The sequence below is a fragment of the Perognathus longimembris genome, chromosome 24 (genome assembly GCF_023159225.1).
Source record: "Perognathus longimembris pacificus isolate PPM17 chromosome 24, ASM2315922v1, whole genome shotgun sequence".
NCBI lineage: Eukaryota > Metazoa > Chordata > Mammalia > Rodentia > Heteromyidae > Perognathus > Perognathus longimembris.
Genome location: NC_063184.1, coordinates 30,030,450 through 30,051,543, shown reverse-complemented (window position 1 = coordinate 30,051,543; position 21,094 = coordinate 30,030,450). Strand labels below are relative to the sequence as shown.

Below are 21,094 nucleotides of genomic sequence, written 5' to 3'. Positions count from 1 at the left end.
CTATTGCATAACTTTTCAAGAGAAGTCACATGAAGGAAACCTCATATTTCCTTAAATTTATTAGTGTTCCTTGGTGGTCCAAGCTGTTTAGGCTTTTCTTTCTTTCTTTCTTTTTTTTCAAGGTTCCTTTTCAAAGCAATAATCTTACTTAATTGCTTAATGTGTGCTCTCATATAAGTCAATTTGAGCTCTTATTTAGAGTAACAATAGGAAATTCATAATGGCAAGAGTAGCAAAATGGGATGGGTGTTGTGTTTCTACATAATGATGTGAAGATAATGCTTTTATCTGCATGACCACCATATTAGCCACACATCATTAAAAAAAAAACAAACTTTATAAAAGTAAGAGGTCAAATTCATTAAAAACAATTTTGTACCATTTTCTATAGTTAAAAGCATATATATATATATATATATTAAATATTATGACTTTTTTTTTCCTTTTGTTGAAATGATTCTAAATCCATTTTCTGGCCAGAAAAACAATACATTTTTTCCATGTACAAAGGTATAAATCAGATGCAAGTAGGAAAGAAAGATACTTTTTATTCCTGATTTTTTTCAAAACAAAAGAATCAGACTGTACCTTAGAGCTTTTAACTTTAAAATGGGAAATGAGCTTCTGTGAGTCTATTTGATTTCATTGATTCTTCACTGTAAAAATACAGTATTCCAAAAAATTACCTAAAATTAACTTTTATGTCTATAAAAGTTAATATGTAGTCTTTCGGTTTGTTAAAATGGTTACTAATAAGGTATGAGGAGTTCTTAATCTTTATTAGTTTTAAAAGGTCTTCTAAGAAAAACATTTCTAAGTTGCAAGACAATAGAACATATGATTCTTACACATAGAGTAAAATCAGTGATACAAGAGCAATCGTTAACATTAAAAGATGCTAATGTGTTTCCCAAATTGCCCTATTTGTCTCCAAGGAATTATTTCATTTTCTAACAAGATTTCCCCAATATTTGTAGATTTGGCAACATGTTAACAACTTCTACTTTAAGAACTATCCTAAGAAGAGGGTGTGAGAGGAATCATAAGTACAGGCGCCCTGATTAGCATTCAGTCCTTGGTTGTTTATATAAACATGAGCTAAATTCATTAGTACTGCCATAATTTTCACAGCTATTTGCTACTTTGTAAATGCACATTTTTTTCTATCATAAATTTGGAAGGGCCTTTTATGTAGAGTTTATTTTTAGTGCAGAACAAATGTCATTGTGATTTGCCATCAGTACTTTCAGAGAACACACAAACGATGGACTTGATTTGTTTCCCTGATCTCTTGTCTTTGCTTACTAAATAAATTGCTTTATGTTTAACTTTAGAATATATAAACACTCTACTTCTTAAACTGAAATTGGGGGGAAAAAAGCAAGTAAATTCCTACCATGGCCTAATATATGGCTCAACGCCAGAATAATTCTTCCCATCACTTTAAGCTTTGCAAATCATTGATAAACTACTCATAACACACACACCACACCAATATCTGGAGAAGATATACATAGATATTCATCAAAGCTATGCTGTGAGCCTGATGCTAAATATAAGTTGAAATCCTCCCTGCCATGCTTGTAATTTTCTGAAGTCCAAAAGTGCTTGACATGGCCCTGAGCAAAAGAGTATTCCTCCACCGAGTGTGAATGCGTGCTCGTCAGATCAAAACGCGCAGCTCGCTTTCCTTCACAGTCACATTCCCTTCGTCAACATCTTGCTACGTCCTCAAGCAATTCAGCGTGCTGACGGCACTTACCTTTCTATCCTTTGTCACAGCTCTGTCTTCAGTTCAAATAGTACTTGGAAGTTCATAATGTGATCTCTCATTATCAGTCATTATCACCCTTAGCTATTTGAGTAAGCTTAGCTGATGACTATTTCTCAAGGTTTCCTTTATAGCAGCCTCCCTACCCCCACATTCAATAACTCAGCAAATTCCACACAAGACCTTTGAGTGTTCTGCCCTATTTTGAGGCTGCTGTACGTGTGTGTGTGTATGTGTGTGTTCTAAAAACTTAGCAAGAAGTGTTTATTGCTTTATGTTTAATGAGTTAATCAGTTAGCTGTTTTAAACCTTGGCGTAATTCACAAAAGGATTTGTGAAAGAATAAGATTTTAAAATAGGAGAAGAATGCACAGACTACAGTAATCATGGAGGGAAGAATTAAATCTGGAAGAAAATTGAAACATTCTACAATGGCCTTCATGGGCTTCGAAGAACTGATGAATACATTGACCATGAGTGGCATCTGGCTTCTGTATAGCTTTTTATTTTTGTATTAGTACCTAGGTTTCTTTCACTCTGAAACAGTAAAGAGCTTTGTTACATGGAAGCTAAACTTATTTGATGGATTAGGCAGGGTTTCAACAAGAGTAATAGCATCCTTTTATAAAACTCAGGCACAGAGGTATGAGTGATAGTCTCTAGTAAAACTGTTGGTCCCTTAATACTGAAGGAATGGATGTAAGAACAGAGTGGTGGTGTTTTGTAATTGTCTCTAAAACAGACTTTTACTCTAATGCGGGTTTTTGCATTTCCTTTATTGCCATTCACCTGTCTATGCTTTGCAGTAAGTGTAATGAATGGAAAGAGAAGACTTGGAGACTCATCAAGTCGCCAAGGAACCTGCTGTTTAGAAATGAGAAAATGGCTTGGTAGAAGAATTGTCAGAACCAACACAATACTAGGCTGTATTCATTTTCTATCTATGTAAGAACACACCACAAACTTTAAATAAGATTGGTTGTCTTAGTCTCTAGGTGAGAGAATCAATCACATGAGGCACACATGCTAAAATACAAGTCAGCAGAGCCTGGTTCCTTCCTAGAGGCTGTGGGTGATAAGCTAACTACCTTGCCCTTTCCAGTTTTAGAAGCCATCCGTGTCTCCTGGTTTCTATCTTCTTTCCTCCACCTTCAGAGCCAGCGATGGTGGACTGAAGTAGATTTGGTCTCATCCTTACGTTAAGGTCATCAATATGCTCCCTTTGGGAGGGAGTTAATCTCTTTTTCTATGGGCCCCATGAAGTTCATTCTAAGGAGAGGAATGATCGTTAGAAGACCAGACAATGAACTACTTATTAAAAGTGCCCAAGGAGGGATTAGTGAGTTACGGTGAAACACGGGTCAATCTCGAGGTTCTAAGGTGTCTAGAGGCACTATTTTCAAATCATGCAGCAATCCAGTTTGGGGCAGTCATTTGTGGTTGGTGTGGAGCTGTCCGGAGCTGACACAATACTGGGAGAACTGACCGGAGGAGAAGGGAGGAAGAAATGGTAGCTTGCGATGCTGGAAGGGTCAGAACTTATTGTATGGAGTCGCCCAGCTGCGTCCAGTTCGATTCTAGCAATGCTGTCTGTGTGTTCCCAGAAACACAATATTACACAGTGTTGAGCGTGAATAATGAAGTCCAAAGTATAACGTGAATGTTTGGGAAAATCAGTACTTTTCACACGGGTAACAGTGAACACCGGTCAAAAGTTCTCAAAAGCAGAATGTGAGAAGTCAGTGTGTTTTCACATAGCTCCCTGGACCAGGAGTCGTCTACTTGCCATTCTGTCCATGTACTTTCCTCCCTTTTATTCCCATCTTGGCTCAACTAATCATTAAAGGCTCATCATCCTCCACTTAGGCCTCCCACAAGAAGTCCACGGTGCCCAGTGCCCTCACGGAGGGCATCATTTCAGTGCCATGAACTCTGCAGGAGCCGGCAGGAAAAGAAGGGATGGAAAGCCATCGGGAGAGGTGTCCGGGCGTTGCCATAAGGGCTTGATTCATTTTTCTTTGTTCTGTTGATCCTCTGAAGTGGGGTTGATGTTGAAATAAAATGAGGAGGAGAAGAGAGCCTCAGGAACTGGCCTCTGACATCAAGGACAAGGCTGCGGGGACACACAGTCAGAGCTGGGATGAAAGGGGGAGCCTGGGACCTTCACCAGCCCTGGTTCCAGGGGCCAGCGTCAGGTTCGTCGTCCTAGACAGCCACGCCCCCTGGCTGGGACAGTGCCCTGCTGGAGACTGGAAGTGAGGCTCAACTGTGGGGGTGTGACCTCCGGCGGACCCCGGGATGAAGTTCACCCTTAATGTCTAATCAACATATTGCTTCACCCAGGCCTTGAAAAATGACCCAGACCTCCAACTAGATGCTTGGGTTTGAAAGTTAAATCATGATTTGTCAGTAACCTATTTTAATTAAATAGACACCATAAACTCTGCAGGCTGGCTCCAGGAAAATGTTAACCTATCAACACCTTAATCTCCGGGCCCCGCAGGAAACTATCTGTCCTTCTTAATTTCTGGACATTTAAGGGTCCTGTGAGGTAATTTTTAAGGATGGCTTTAAGAGACAGTGTAAGGTATTTATAGAACCTTAATTTTTTTCATCAATAGAGTCATGAAAGTATTTCTTTGAAATTACCCAGTAGTCAGGTTTCTAAGCCAATCAGGGCATCACTTTTTAAAGCTGAGATCATGCAGAATACTGAATTGAATGTGGACCCTATTGGACTGAAATTTTCAGAATTACTGACATTTTTTTTTAACACTACATTGCTGATTTGTGTCCCTGCCATTCAGATGTCTTGACTGTGTTTCTGTAAATATCAACTTTGCTCCCTAATTCATTCCTGTGGTGGCCAGGTCTCTGAAGGAGACCACTGTCTACAATTACCTTTGGATTTGTTCACATCTCCATTCCCTCTGCCCTCGTGGTGTGTGTTAATTTGACATCCCTAATTCCTGAAAAGCAACCAGCACAATTTGAAACCAGGTTGCTATCCAAACCAAATTGTATTTTTAATGATTTGATTGGAAAGTACAAAGAACGACTTTCAACTAAAGCTTCTTACCGTGAATACAAACGTTTAATAAAGCGAGCAGGCATGCGGTACTTAACCTGCCCTCAAGGAATTAATCACACATGAAATCCCACCCGGACCTGCTTGTGCAATCTGTCAAGGAGGTTTAAATGTGCTGGGGGCTTCGCTTCAGTTGAAACTTAGTTATACTTCCTAGCTCCTAGAGTCTCCTTGGAAAGCCAAAAGATATTTATTTAATGACAATACAGGAAGAAAAATAGCAACATGAAGTCAATACTAAATCCATCATAACAGAAAAACGCAAGACACAGAGGCCATTCCAAGATTACAGTCATTACAGTCTTGCCCTAGTGATTGAAGCTAAAATTAAGCATCTTATGATATGGAAAAGGGTTGACATTTTTGTCACATGAATAATGATTTAGTGATTCTTGGTATCACAAATACTAGTACCGATTACTTATCCAAGTTTGAATTGCTTCCACTTTAGATGTTATATATATAAAAAAAAAAAAACCAGCTCTGGGCCAAGAAACAAATCCAACAAGCTCTATTAAACATTAACTTTTATTAACCTCCAATTTAAATTCTCAAATCAATATAGACTGTAAGCAGTGTTCTGCAGCTGGTTCTGTGTTCTGCAGCTGGTTCTGTGTTCTGCTGGTCACGGGGCCTGTTTAGTGAGATACGAGTATCAGAGCTCCCGTGACTCACTCAGTGTGATCTTACAAAGAAATTGTGCAGCTTTTTTCTCTCCTCTCACACTTGAGGAGTAAGCTCTTCCAGCGCTGCGCCTGAGCAGATGTGGCGATGTTTAGGGGGATTAATAAGGTGATGTGTTATGAGCAGCCAGTGTTTTTCACCACTGTAGATAACTCAGCAGGCTGTAAACATGCTCACTGACTTACTAGAATATGAAGCCTCTGATCTAGATAATTTTAGATACTTTGATTTCATTATAGAAATTCCTCAACTGCTTGTGGGCGAACACGAATGCTAAGATCGTATTGAGTTTCACCAAGCTGAATTAGCAGAAAACAAAGATAAAATGCCTTTCTATTTAAAAACATGATGATGTTTTAATTGTTATAGCACTTGGCCTGCCTAATGTATACAATCCTTGACACGCAGATAATAACAAAAGAAAGTTGTTTGGGATTTTTCTTTTATTTCTTAGTGTCCGCTTTCCTCTCTGGTGTTTCTTCAACCCCCATGCCGGGCCTGGCCTTTGCCTCTCCTCCCACCTCTTCATCCTTCTATAAAGAAAACCCGACCCAGCCAAGGGGGTGTGTGTGTCTCAAAGTACGGCGTTGCTACGTAGATGGGCCCAGGCTGCCTGTTACCTAGCCGTGATACACAGACCACCATGGTTGTGACAGCCGATGTCCTTGCCTCCGGCTGAAACAAAGGTTTACATATTACACAAGCAATTTAACTGTTTTCTAAACATGATTACCAAGACAGTGGGAACTGGCAGCCCACACTGAGTTGTGGGTTTGGGAGATGAAGATTAGAAGTGACTGTTGATTACGAACCTTTTTATTTGTCTTCTGTCAACTACACGCACCCTCGTAACCCAGGAAAGAATGCCTCCTCACACTTAAACTTGTCTTCCTGGCTTCCCAAGATTATACACACATCATTTGACAAAAGTGGTGTTAAGGCTCGCACACAGATAACCACACAATCCGGAGAAGGAGACGATTGTTCTTAAATTGTCCTTAAAGAGTTCCACACTGTGAAATGTTTTATAATCCTTTTTCATGCAGTAGGCAAGGAAAGGAAAGGGGAAGCAAAAGGGAAGGGAGGGAGGAAGGGAGGGAGGGAGGGAGGGAGGGAGGGAGGGAGGGAGGGAGGAAGGAAGGAAGGAAGGAAGGAAGGAAGGAAGGAAGGAAGGAAGGAAGGAAGCTGGTTGGGCAAAGATTATCCAGAAGCAAGAAAGAAACCCTTTCAGGGTCCTCGTTGAAACACAATAAAGGACATAATTAAGTCCACAACTCTTTGTGTTTTTCATCTGACTGCAGGGCGGAGATGAAAGAGGACTGTTAAGCCTTGCATTCCATCCCAATTACAAGAAGAATGGCAAGCTGTACGTGTCTTACACCACCAATCAGGAGCGGTGGGCCATGGGGCCCCACGACCACATCCTCAGGGTCGTGGAATACACAGTCTCCAGGTACCGTGGACCGGCCCCGAGCGGACAGATTTTGTGATCTGATTTTTACTCTTCATCTCCTCATCGGCTGCATATCTTCCCATGACCGATCCCTAGCCCTAAGGCAGGAGCAATGAAAGGAAAACACTACGTTGTACGCATGTTTTTTAAGGAAGGAAAATGGGGGCTTTCCACCCTTTCCCCGTGTGCTCTCCCCTGTGAATGAGCAGACTTCCTTGCGCTCCATCCCTAGCCTGCGCCTCCTCTTTCAAAGCTGGCTGGTGCTTCCCTCTCTGGGCGTGGGTCTCGGGTGGGCTCGCCCGCGTCGTTAATGGGGATCGTGGCATCTGTCCCTCCTGCCGTGCAGGAAGAATCCCCACCAGGTGGACCTGCGGACAGCCAGGGTGTTTCTGGAAGTGGCCGAACTCCACCGGAAGCACCTGGGGGGACAGCTGCTCTTTGGCCCCGACGGCTTCCTGTACATCATCCTTGGCGATGGGATGATCACCCTGGACGACATGGAGGAGATGGACGGGTTAAGGTAAATGACACCGCACACGGGTCGCACTTGGGTCGTCGTGTCTGTGTTGGTGGGGTGCGGAGGCAGGGCTCCTGGGGGACAGGAGAGGAGAGGCTGTTGTTGCCCTCCTGGGCCCCATGGCCTCTCTGCTTCCAGTAGCATCTGCTGCTCTGCTGCCATGCTGCTTCACCTCCCTTTGCATGCAATTTCATGGTGCCACCCCCCCCCCCCCCGGCCACCTTCAAGCCGCGTCCCAGCACGGTGCCCCGTCTGGATGGAAGCTTCTCCGGGCTCTCTTCCCACCCTGTGGAACTGGGAGCGTGAACAAGTTGCTGTCAGATGAGGGGATCGTTCTTTGCTCTGTTGCAACTTGAACACCTATCACCCAGACTTAAAGCATTCACGCCGCCCGTCCCCCCCCCCCCCCCATTTCTCAGTGACTTCACAGGCTCCGTGCTGAGACTGGACGTGGACACGGACGTGTGCAACGTGCCTTACTCGATACCTCGGAGCAACCCCCACTTCAACAGCACCAACCAGCCCCCGGAAGTGTTCGCCCACGGGCTGCATGATCCAGGCAGGTGAGAACACGAAGCCAACTGTGCAGGACTCCCAGGGCCGACGAGGACGGAGAGGGGGTCAGGTCACTGAGCAGACAGGGTCGGGGGCCCGAGTTCCCGCCTCTAAAATCAAGCCGGGCCGGGGGGCCGAGCCAGCACCTGCCCGCTTTCTTCTATGCCTCTGTAAATCGTTGACAACGCAGATTGGACCCAAAAAAAGGACAAGAGATAGAGAGGAAAACACTACTTCCAGTTGGACGAGCTGACTGGTCGGTACAAATTGCTAGACTGGTGTGTCATCACCACTAAGACGTCACTCATGCTCGGAGATAATGAACCTTTGCACTCCTTTCCTTAAACCCTTCTAAATATTACTTTACTTCCCGTCTGCCAGCAGGGACTTGGTAACTAACAAAGCGTAGACATTTATTTGGTCATGGTTCTGGAGGCTGGGAGTCCAAGAGTAGCAACTCTTGCTTGCTCATCCCATGGTGGAAGGTGAGAGGGACAGAGAAGGAAGGAGAGAGACAGAGAGAGAGAGAGAGAGAGAGAGAGAGAGAGAGAGAGAGAGTACGCCAACCACCCTTTCATTGGACTTCACTCCAGGGCTCACGGTCCACTCCCGCAGTGTAGGCGTCCATCCCCTCCTGAGGGCAGCGCCCTCGTGACCTCTTCAACCCCGCTTCGCCATTCCACCCCTTGACATTGTTAGCTGCAACGGGGATTAAGTTGCCAACACGTGAACTTTTTGCAAGACACATTCATACCACAGCCCTTCTATAATAACTCCACTGTCAGGATGCTGTCAAGACTGAATAAAAAAAACAACAACTAGAGACAAAGCACAAGGTGGGGTGCCTAACACCTGGAAGTTCTTATTACATAGCTTCACTTAATAGAGGATGATGTAGTGTTAACGGTTTACTTCGGAGGGGGCGGGGAATGACAAACTACTGAAGGAATTCAAGCTGGCTGCTTGTTATACTATCAAGAAAGGAAAAGCTAAAAGGAGGCAGAGTGAGAACGTTTAGATATATTCTTTTTAAAATACCATGAAGTATAATATAGAAATTCTCTGATGAAAGCTTCACCCCACCTGCGGTCTGTTATTCATACAAAGGATGACAGGCCGCCTTCATTCATTTGCTTAGCTCAGGGATTCTTGCTATTTAACGTTTATGGAGTGTTGGCTGTGTGCAAGGTGACTGTGTCTCGAGCTTTTTATGTTTATACTCCCCCGTGCCCTTCATCTCCCTTCCATCAAAGCCCCAATCCACAGCTCATTTCCCTTTTGGCATCTGGGCAGATCTTCCAGTGCGTCTGACGGGGAATGCTGACGGCGGGCACAGCGCGCGGAGGAAACGGGGGGCATTCCATTCCGTGAGCTCAGAACCCCCCGCCACCCCGCGCCCTGATGCCGGGCGGCTTGAGTCACCCCTGTCACCTCCCTGGGGGTCCTGAGCCTCAAGTGCAAAACCCCAGGAAGAGGCATTTTATGGACTGTGTTGGGGGCAAGATGCCCGTCCAGTGGATGTCTACCTCCACGGGCGGCGGGGAGCAGAGGAGAGCATTTATAGCACGCCCCCCTCCAGGAAGACCTTCAAACAGAAAAAGATGTCATAAAGCAGAAAAGAAATGAAAAGAATTCCTAGCAAAAAGTAAAGCCCACTGCAAAAGGGCCATGCTCTAGGGTGCTGAGCTAAGTATCCGTCTCCAGCCGCTCAGGAGTACTCTGCAGAACCCGGCAATCTCCCTCCCCCACATTCTAGTTGAGTAGACGGTGGTCCAGGACAGTGACACAGTCAGAGCAGAACGGAAGGGAAGGGAGAGGCGCCTGAAGTCTCCCCCCTCCCCCCGCGCCCTTGCACGACCTTGTCTCTCCCCTCTCCTCACCCCCACCCCCCACCCCACGCTGCTGTACGTGGGGACCTTCCAGTGTCTGCCTTTCACCCGACAGTCTGCTGTTGGCTATTGATTCGGTGCTAGGGTTTGAATTCAAGGCGTAGGCTGACCTTGCACCTCACGTCTCCATTTCTCAGCCACCTGGGAAGCTAGGGCTCCAGGCGTGAGCCCCCAGCCAGGACCCCCCCAGGGCGGCGTCCCCTCAGTGGGTTTGCACAATGGGTCATGACACCTACCACTCCCAGAGCACCATGGTGACAGTTGCACTGACTGTAGGGGAGAAGGTCAAGAAGCTGTCCCTACACCCACCCTGTAATAGAGCCCGAAATAGAGCTCACACACACACACACACACACACACACACACACACACACACCACACACCACACACACCACACATACACATACACCACACACACACACACCACACACACACACCCCGTCCACTTCCGGGACACCCGACCTTTAATTCCACATGTGCTGTTTCTTGTTGGAAAGAAACCCAACTTTCGTTTTTGTCAAGAACCCTGCATCTTCAAAGGAAAGTGATGCAGGCAAATGGTCTCACTCCGGAGGTGGGGCTCCACCTTAAGTTGCCCCCGCCCCATCCCTGCCAGGCATTGTCCTCTGTGGACAATGGAGGAGCAGGGCCACCCCACCCCCCTTCCCCCAAGCCCTGGCAGGCCTGGCCTATGGTTTGCTTCTCTGCCATCAATGGAGCCATTCGGAGCCAGGGATTGTTCTGTGTTTAAATAATTGCTACATCACTCCCAAGTCTCTCAAGAACAAGCATTCAGTCTCATTTTTAAAAAAAAAATAATTAATTGATTTAATCATCCAGTGACTTGATTTTATTTGTGAATAATCAACGTATCTTGCTGGCTTAAAACAGTGATTCTGAATGGAACACTTTTCCAATGCCTGGAAACAATTTTGCTTTTCCCAGCTGGGGGTGGGGCGGGGTGGAGCCCGGGACAGAGTGACATGACTGCCGTCCAATGGGGAGAGGGCCAGGATCCTGCTCTACTTCACTGTAACACTCCCTGCGAAACACACAGAACACACACACACACACACACACACACACACACATCAAAGATTACCGGGCCTACTCTGTCAGTAAGCTTGTTGCTTCTGTTTCTAAGAACTCCAGCTTTATCATTCCACTTCATTCTTCCGCAACCCTGGCTGTGGTTGGTGTCAATGCAGTGTTGACGGGAGACGTGAGATGTTCCTTAACGACAGGGTAGGAAAGGGTTTTGTTGTTGTTTTGTTGCTGGTATTGTTTGTTTCAATCAAGCAACTGGGATTACAGACGTGAACTACCACACCTGACTTGCTTGAGAGATAGGGTCTTCCTGACATTTTGGCGGGGCTGCCTTCACAGTGTGGTGCTCCCCTCGGAGGGAATTCACGGTGTCTCCCTCCTCCGTCCTGCAGATGTGCCGTGGACCGGCATCCCACTGATAGAAACATCAACTTAACAATACTTTGTTCTGATTCCAATGGAAAAAACAGATCGTCAGCCCGAATCTTACAGATAATAAAGGGCAAAGATTACGGTAAGTCAAGCACAATTTGTTGATTTTGCTTTAGTTTTAGTGTATTAATTCATGATAAAAAGGAATTCTGCAAAACAAGCGTTTGGGAAAGCACAAATGTATGGGTTTAACCAGTGGCACGTGACACTGGCAAATCGCTCCCTTTGTAAAGACGTGGGGCCTCCTACAAGCCCCCCAGTTCTGTCTGGCTCCCTTTCCGTGGCTTGAATGGTTCTCTGTTAGTCTTAATCACTGAGTAGCTTGAGTAGCTTCAAAAGTTAGAGCTTATACTTGGCTCATCTGAGAACCAAAACGCACAACTTCTGCTTAGTTTGGAAGACAGAACTTGCCCTTATATCTTGCATACAGAGAAAAGAAAAAAAGAAGTCTTCACGGTAGTAGGTTTTCCAAGACCAAACAAGGTAGTTGCAGCAATTGGGAAAATTGTGTTTCAAATAAGAACAGAACTTTTTAGAAGAGGGGTTGTTTGTTTTAGAGAAGACAGTATAAAAATTGACTTGTAAAAACAAGTCAAAGTCATGGAAATGGGGTAACTAAACTACTAGAATGTTTAGAGAGAACCTAACAGTATAAAGCTGTATAGCAAAGAGTCTAAAACACTTAGTATATTTAATATTTTAATATATATTCCTTTTGAAGGAAGCAATATATTCAGCATAATTATGGTTCAGGGATCATAGTAGATTATTAAACTGATTGCTCTTTTTATTTGCCTATTCAATAAAGTTATTTATTCAGCAGTAGGAATGAAACAGCTGTGTTAGTTCATGCGGTATTCAGTTATTTTTATTTTACTTTTTTTCAGGTGCGTGTGTGTGTGCGTGCGCGCGCGTGTGTGTGTGTGTGTGTGTGTGTGTGTGTGTCTTTAAAAAGCCAAACCAAAGAGTAATGTGTTCTAAGAAAAAAAAATCTATAAGCCGCTGGCTCACTGGAATTTGGGCTATATCTGAAGATTAACTCATACTCTGCAAACACATTGAGATTCAGACAAAACCAGCTGCAGCGCGACTAGCCACATATTAATGCCTTTTAAAATACCCGGCAGTGCTTTCTATGCTGCAGGCACTGTGGTCAGCACTTAGAAACTTCCCTCAGGGCACTCGCAGCCCAAGTGTCCAAGCACTGTGATCAGCCTCAGAGGACACCCAGGGAAACTGAGGCAGCGGAAGGCCATTCCCCACACACAGCAAGTGGGAAAGGCTGGAGAGGAACAGAGGAGCAGCTTGACTCCAGAGCTCACATCACGCTGCCCCTTGGGGTGCTATGTACGCAAAACCCCTTTTGTCGCAGGTGAAGAACAGAGCGTTTCAAAATTACTGTCTTTTCCCAAGAGGTGTTGCATGAAAGACTTCCTGTTGGCGACCGTTTTTCACACTAAGTGTGTAAGAAATAATTCTCAGGTTAATTTGCAACTGGCACGAGAGACTTTCCGTGGCAGTGAGCATCCGTACCTTCAAGTATGTACGCACATGTATGGAAAGTCGGATATAGGACTACACACATGGAATTCAAAAGGAGTTACTGGGATAGACTTAGCTAACCGCACAACTATCAGCAAGGTGATTAACATATTTTAAATAAAGATATGGCTTAACAAAGTGGCAGTGTTTTAAAATATACAACAAATATGGTTTTAAGACCACGTACGGACTTTAATTTTTAAAGATTTTGTGTAATTTTACACACAAAGGTCTGTTTTGTTAAATAGAAGGAGAAGCATTTTTACAAAAAAAAAAAATCCAGTGGTTAAAAATGAAGTTGTCTCTTCAAGTTATTTGAATTTTTAAGGTCTATAACCAGGACTTCCAAACTACCCACATCCTAATTTTCCTGAAATTTGATGCATCCTGTCAATTACAACAGAGAAAAACCAATCTGAAGAGCATTCTCATTTCATTAAACTCTGTCCAGAGGTCATTGACATTTTGCTTCCATTTCCACAAAGACTCTGGATTCTCCCTAAAGACAGTAAGGCCCTTATGTAGGACACGTTTCAGAGCTGAGCGGACAGTGATATCATTGCTTCCCTTCCATCACTGTGAGTGACCCGGAGAAAAGATGTTCCTGTTGATCGACTCTTCTGTTTCTTTCCAGAAAGTGAGCCGTCACTTTTAGAATTCAAGCCATTCAGTAACGGCCCCTTGGTTGGTGGATTTGTTTACCGAGGCTGCCAGTCTGAAAGACTGTATGGAAGCTACGTGTTTGGCGACCGGAATGGGTATGTTCCTTGATACCACAAGTTGCTAGGGCCAATGACACCCCTGCCACCACTGTAACAGCCATCTCCCAGCCTTGGAACACGTGAACATGAGGACTTGCTTTCATTCTACTCCGTCTGGAGGTTTCATTCTAAAGAGATGCCTTTCAACAGGCTCGATCCATAAGTAAAACAGTGCGTAAAAATAATTTGGAGGGAAACTGAGGCAGGATGATAATAAGGTTGAGGCCAAAGCTACACAGGGAGACTCTTAAATAAAATAATAATAGTTGTTGCTACTATATAGTAATTATACATTATATATTGTATATATCACACATTATATATGATTTAATAACAATTTAAGGACAAAGAAGTCTTCAGATAGACTATATTGTTGAGGTCCTACCTTTCACCCTCAATGTAGATTCACCATTGGAAACGAATACTTGGAAAGCTGCTATTTCGTATGATTACGAAAATATTTCCCGAACTCTCTTGCGAGTCTAGGGATTCTCAGTTTTGCCACACTTTCTGGCCTTGTGGACAGCAGCATGTGGTTTGTCCACACAGACAGGTATACTACCAAGTTCCGGTTTCTTGAGGTCACATGGCAGAAAGTTATGAGGAACTCCATGATGGAGACCACTCAGAATCCTGGCTTCCAGTTGGCTGGCGGGTAGAGACCAGGCATGGCCACTACGGGAGCCTGGAAAGGACACTGTGTGGCCACCCTCCACCGGTGTCCCTCCGCACGCGGCACCTCCAAGTGCCTCAGTCACCGAGGGAAGCGCCACAGTCCTGCACACTCCGTGCTAAAGCTGGGACCGTGACCCCACGGTTATCTTCACTTTCAACATTGAACCGTGGCTGTCAGGCCAGGCATGTTTTTTCCTTAGACGCTGATGGTACGATTTTGTTGTAGGAATTTTCTAACTCTCCAGCAAAGTCCCGTCACCAAGCAATGGCAAGAGAAGCCGCTGTGCCTGGGCACCGGTGGGTCCTGTCGCGGGTATTTTTCGGGTCACATCCTGGGATTTGGAGAAGATGAATTAGGTATGGTATCAACTACTTCTCTCAGGCTCCATTCCCCCCAGGGTCATTGTCCTGCCCTGAAGAATAACACATCCAGCCTCCATTTACTGGAAATGTAACCCTCAGCAAAGGAAACTTAATGGAACGTTTCGAAATGATCCAGTTAATATAGCCTGTTCCAGTAACGTTTCCTAAAGAAGCGTGATGTCTGGAAAGATGAAAATAATGAGACAGGGCAGCCGCAGAGGCTCACACCTCTAATGCCAGCCACTCGGGATCAGGCTGCGATCTGTGGTTGGGGTGAAGACGTTGAGAATCCTCAGAGGGGGAGAGACAGGGGAAACTTGGCTACAATGGTGTCCCCATCGCTCCTATCCCGCTTGGACCGCACGCTTGTGGGAGGGAGAGGAAGCGACTGGACTCCGTATGCCCTATGAGCCTGTCACAAGCTGGGGATGGGTGGAGGGAAGGGATTGGAGGGGAAGGAAGGAGAGGAGGTGGGAGGGAGAAGAGGGCAGAAGAGGGGAGGGGCAGAGAACTGAAGAGGAAGAGAGTACTGGCTAGACCGCAATGCCCTGCTGGGAATGAAGGTGTTCTCTCTCTCTCTCTCCAACAGGTGAAGTGTACATCTTATCAAGCAGTAAAAGTATGACCCAGACTCACAATGGAAAACTCTACAAAATTGTAGATCCCAAAAGGTGAGATTTCCTTTTTTTTTTTTAAATCCCTTTGAGTCAAGTGAATATTTGCATCCCAGTTCATTGAAATTGGTGGTAAGTGGTAGATCTCTTTGCCTTGTAAATGCAAAATCCCCAGTTCTGAAAAAGATAGAAAGGAGGATAAAAGCATCCGCGGTGAAAATAAAAACAGCACATGCACATGTGGAATACCGGGGGGGGGGGGGGGAACCCTTTGAGCAATTAGTATACACTTAACGAATGGAATGACAGGGCTGCAGAAACCGCCCCGTCTAGGGTGTGGGTCCTCATGGAAGGGAGGAAGGGGGTGGATGGAGAGAGCGAAAGAGGGTGATTGTGGTGGAAACACCGTGTGTGAAAGGATATGGACCAAGGGAAGGGATTTGGTGGCTTGGGGGCAATGATGGAGGAAGGGAATGTGATCAAGGTACACTGTGTGCACACGTAGACATATCCAAATGAAGCCCCATTGTACAACTGCCTGACATTCAGTGAAAAAATAAATAAATGGAAACAAGACTAGACAGTCAGTAGAAAAAGATTAAAACAACTAGTGATTGAGGAGTGTCAGTCAGCCATCAGCCGACGGTAACAGCTCCTGTTGGTGTAAGGACTCCGGTCAGGAGTGCCACGCGTGACCTCCCGGCCTTAAAAGCTCATCCGTGTGGTTCTCGCCCTCCTAGAGACGTCCTTAGAGAACCAGAGCTCTCAGTTCAAAGCCAGGGAGACCCCCCCAGAAGCTGCGGTGGCTTCAGCTCTGGGGTTGGAAACCATAAACCTCTTATTTTTGCAAAACCAAGAAATATCCTGGAAGACACTATTTCTGTTCAGTGTGATTACTTGGTTGTTCGGTCATCAAGATAAGCTCTTTGGCCAGTTCCCCATCTGAGCTTCATTTCAGAACTGTCTGCCTGACAGCTCACAGTTCTCATGAAGACTGCCGGGGCTGACCACTGAACACGGAACAGAAATATGCCCTGTCACTTGCCTCGGCAAACAGACTCGCGTTTTCATCCCTTCACGAATGTGTTTAGCCGGTGGCTGCCAGTAGCGCACACCTGTAATCCTGGCTGCTCAGGAGACTGAGATCTGAGGATCATGGTTTGAAGCCAGCCTAGACAGGAAAGTCGATGAGACTCTGATCTCTGCACTACTCAAAAGCTGGAAGTGGAACTGTGGCTCAGAGTGCTAGACCTGAGCACAAAGGAAGCTCAGGGACAGCGCCCAGGCCCCGCGTTCAAATCTTGGGACTGGCACAACAACAGCGACGACGACGAAAGCATATGAGTATCTGCTCTCGTTCCTTCCCATCCCCCCATCTCCGCACGGAGGACCACAGCTTTCATTAATAACGCTGTTAACTCCACACATGAGAGCTGCAGGATTAGACGTTGCTGTCCTAAGGTCAGAAACAACAAAATTAAACAAACCCTAAGTAATCCTCCTCCGGGTGGCATTGGAGACTCGTGGTTCTTGCTGCCCCACGGCCCCGGGCTGCACAGTTCAGGCTCCTTCTGCTTTCACTCGAGCCTCCAGTCTCTTCCAAGAGATCCTCACCCTCCAGGAAAGTTCACCGAGGGCACTGATGACACTCGAGTTCAAAGCTGTTACCTGGAAGCTGTCAATCACACACATGATGTCCTGAAAATGTCACTGTCTTGTCTCTTCTCTGTACCACAAGACAGTTGGTTTCCTGGCTGGAATAGAAATGGGCATAGGCCGCTGAAGGAGGAAAAGTCTCCACAGTCTCTCGTGTCCCATGCTTGTTTAGTAGTCTGTGTTCTGTTGCTATAAGAGGAGAAGAACCTGTTGGGCACTGGGGCGGGGGCGGGGAGGGGGAGGAGATCTAGCTTGAGTAAAATCAAGTGTTCTCTTTGAGGATATTCACAGAACGATGAGACAAGTAGGTGACGGTTGAAGTGTCTCGTTGGCAACATTAAGAATAGAAGTCAGCTGGGCACCGGTGGCTCACACCTGTAATCCGAGCTACTCAGGAGGCTGAGTTCTGAGGATTGTGGTTCAAAGCCAGCCCAGGCAGGATAGTCCATGAGACTCTTGTCTCTAATAAACTAGAGCCCTAGCCTTGAGCACAAAGAGGATCAGGGACAGAGCCCAGGCCCTGAATTTAAGCCCCAGGAGTGGCAAAAAAAAAAAAAACCAACAGAACAATAGAAGTCAAACTAATGTTACCTCATAATACGCCCTCATTCTAATGATGCATAATGAGGTGTTGGGATTTCACTCCCATCCAATGCAGTTAATTGTAAAAATAGTCATTGCGGCTCCATTAGGCTGTCAAAGCTGACGCGGGTACGGGAACTTCCCAGTAGTGCGCCAGCGAGTTCTCTCCCCTCACAAAAGGTCTTTCTCCCCTCCTCCGGATTGTTTAGTCTGTTGGGGAGTGGAGGTGAATTTTACACCTTCAGCCCATTATTAGGGTCTAATTACCAGGGTTGCCAAAGGGACACTGGCTTTGTGATCTTTGCGCCCTGTCTAGTAGGGTGGTCTCCGAGTGACACCTGAAGGCCCGATTTCTCCCCGTGGTGCCTGTTTCCGGTGAGTCACGGCATGAGTGGGGCCAGGGTTAGGGTCTGTGTTTGCTTTTCAGGAGGAGGGAGCCGACCTTGCGCACAGGCATAAATGTCTAAATTAAACGGACTACACGAAAACTAACGTCTGCATCGACCTTTCTTGACAGTCCCCTACTTACGTCGAGGTGGATGCTAATGTTTATTATTATAGTCCTTCTCCCTCCATGAGCTGGAATTCTGAATAAGCAGACGCTTAAGTATGTGTGAATAGGATTATTTTGGAAGCACAAGCTAATTAGTAGCCTGGTACTGTTCAGGATGTCAAGGCAGAACTGTTTGGCTAAAAGTTGAGAAGCAAAATCTGAAGAAAGAACCTCACCCACTGAAAAATACAATATATGGCCTTTGCGTGATGCCAAAAATCTAACTCAAAGCAAACAATTGTATGCCTGTGGAGGGGCCATCAGACTTGTTAGAAGAATGTTTTGTTGTTGTTGTTTTTTTTTTAACAATTTTCAAACATCAATTGACTAATGGCCCTAGAGGAGGAAAATACCAGATAAGTTTTTTATTTCTGTACTTGTTGTCAATGAAGTTATAGTTTAAAAAAAAATCTATCACACACAGAGGATGACAGAATCAGGAAATCATATGTAATATCTCCTTTGGAGCAAAGCTGATGAGGTTCCAACATTACTGCAAACTGTGAGGACAATTTGGTCTAAGGCTCTAAATTTCACAGTCATTTACATAAATTCAGGTCATTTACAGTAGAACAGTCTCCTCAGAAAAAGATGGTGATGTAGCCTGTTAATAAATATCAGAAGCTAGCACTCATAATGAAAGCAAAAAATTGAAAAATGAAAGAATCCAAGCCAGGCTACCTCCAGGCTGACCTTGGACTCCGGAGTTATTTAAGGAAAACCCTTTCCTATGGAAATAGCCCAGGAGTGAACCTGACTCCGTGTCAGAACACTGAACACCCTTCAGTAATAGCTGTAATGAGAGAGCAATTAATCCCCTCGAATGGCAGAGTGGAGCTGAGGGTCAAATCCATGCCAGTCACCCAGCTTCACCAGACAGGGTCCTGCAGGTCTCGAGTACTGAGCTCAGCCTTTCAGCATGCCTGGCCTTGGACACTCCTTCAGTTAGCAGTTTCAGAAAAACAGGTTTCGATGGACTGAGCGCAAGCTCTGGGTGGTGGTGGCATTTTCACTTAGTAGTACCACCTATAACGGGGCGATCCTGGCGGGATGGAGGGGCGCAGATCTGTCTCCGAGTCTTCCTTTGTGCAGGCTGCTGCGTATGTTATTTCCCTCTATTGTGCCCCTTTGCCCATCAACAAGGGCAAATGGTCATTCTTTGTCTGCCTCATTTCTACAAAGGGCTCTGAAGTGAGTTGAGTCACGTATTTAAAACACTGTAGGTTTTCTGGTATTCCTGCTGCTCAGTCCGTCCATTCCAGAATTATTCTCAGGTGACCTCACAACCTTTGGAAGTTCTTTTAGCTCCAAAATTGGGATAAAGATATCCATGGATCTTTAATGAGTTTTTAATACCTAGTTTTCAAATATTCAAGTCATAACTTTGACCTTCTGTTTTTTTTTAAGCTAAGTCCTTTCAGAATTAACCAAATACTCCAGGGGGATGGAAATTTAAAAATTCTAACAGTTATATAATTTCTTCGTTTCCCTCCCACTATAGAACATATATACATATTTATATATATATATATATATAAATCCATAAAAAAATCCATTTCATATATATATATAAATACATATCATTCTTCGTCCTTGTTGTGCTCCAAGTCTCACTCTTATCCCTGCCATGGCCTATCTGTCACCCAGCCAGGCCACATACACGATTCTCTTCTGAAGTCTATAAATGAACAATGCCAATTCCAGGCCCGAGCCGATCCTTCTAGAACTCCTCGGAGACCCCCATCAGCAACGGACCCTCCCACCTTCTGCCCACCCTTCTTAACGCTGGGTGCTAAAGTGGGCTTTTATTAAAAAGAAACAGAAAATCACTTCATCAAGGGAAATCAGTTCTGTTTATCCTTCACATATGTCGTGGGGAGCCGGCAGGCAGCTCTGTCATCCTAAAGAAAGCCATACATAATAGAGCCACTCTAACCCCCATAAGCCAGTGTAGTCCCAATTCATCAGTCAAAGTTTTATGCAAGTGGCCCCCTAAGTTGATAAATTCCCACAGTGCCTGTTGACCCAGCTGCAGCCCTCCTGCAGCAGGTGGTGCGTTCACGGCCACCCTGACAGTAATACAAACTGTTTAGCAGCTCCATTGACCTTTCAGCTGTTAACAGGGATGCAGGCCCCGCCAGGGACCAGTTTCCAAACATGACAGAATTTCTTAACACTAGAGGTCATGCACAAGTATATGCCCTGTAAAAATCCATTCAGCACGGTGGGTTTTGAAGGCTAAAAGACGAGGAAGCATTTTTCCCCCCACATTTTTGCTATGCTCATTCTGCATATCCAATAACCAGAAGTGGGTCTTACACCTATCTGCCTGCCCTCATTTTATTCTTGTCGTACTGTATATAATGTGGGAAGTGGATCGATACCTAGCTGCCTACCATTATTTTATTCTTCCTGTTTTATATTTTGTGTGTGGTTAAGAATATCTGTTTAACTAATAAATCTTTCCTAAGCTGTGACATAGCCTCTGAAGATATTTTACAAAATACTTGGGCAAAATCAAAATCAAAACTGAATGAGTGGATCAACATGCTATACCTCTGTTTTTTGGTCAGTCATAGGGCTTGAACTCAGGGAATAGGTACTGTTTCTGAGCTTTTTCACTCAAGGCTAGTAGTACTCTACCCCTTTGAGCCACAGCACCACTTCTGGTTTTCTGATGGCTAATTGTAGGTAAGACTATCTCGGACTTTCCTGCCCAGGTTGGCTTCGAACCTCAATCTTCAGATCTCAGCTTCCTGAGTAGCTAGGATTACAGGAATGAGCCAACAGCACTCAGCTGTATGATGTATTTTACTAGCTTAGTGTAACTAGAATTTTCTTCATACTTGTACAAGATTTGCATGTATATTTGCAGATGTAAATATTTGTAAGCAATGCATGCAGTGTTCCAT

At 45.0% G+C, this 21,094-nt stretch overlaps 1 protein-coding gene across 1 annotated transcript in view; it reads left to right on the top strand.

Moving 5' to 3' along the window:
* Positions 1 to 21,094, top strand: part of LOC125341439 (hedgehog interacting protein) — a 75,093-nt gene that overhangs the window by 41,626 nt on the left and 12,373 nt on the right. Inside the window, exons 5-11 of the mRNA XM_048333486.1 lie at positions 6,845 to 6,996; positions 7,343 to 7,516; positions 7,933 to 8,076; positions 11,397 to 11,518; positions 13,613 to 13,736; positions 14,641 to 14,771; positions 15,367 to 15,448. Of these exons, the coding sequence (XP_048189443.1) occupies positions 6,845 to 6,996; positions 7,343 to 7,516; positions 7,933 to 8,076; positions 11,397 to 11,518; positions 13,613 to 13,736; positions 14,641 to 14,771; positions 15,367 to 15,448 (929 nt within the window). The remainder of the gene's footprint in view (positions 1 to 6,844; positions 6,997 to 7,342; positions 7,517 to 7,932; positions 8,077 to 11,396; positions 11,519 to 13,612; positions 13,737 to 14,640; positions 14,772 to 15,366; positions 15,449 to 21,094) is intronic.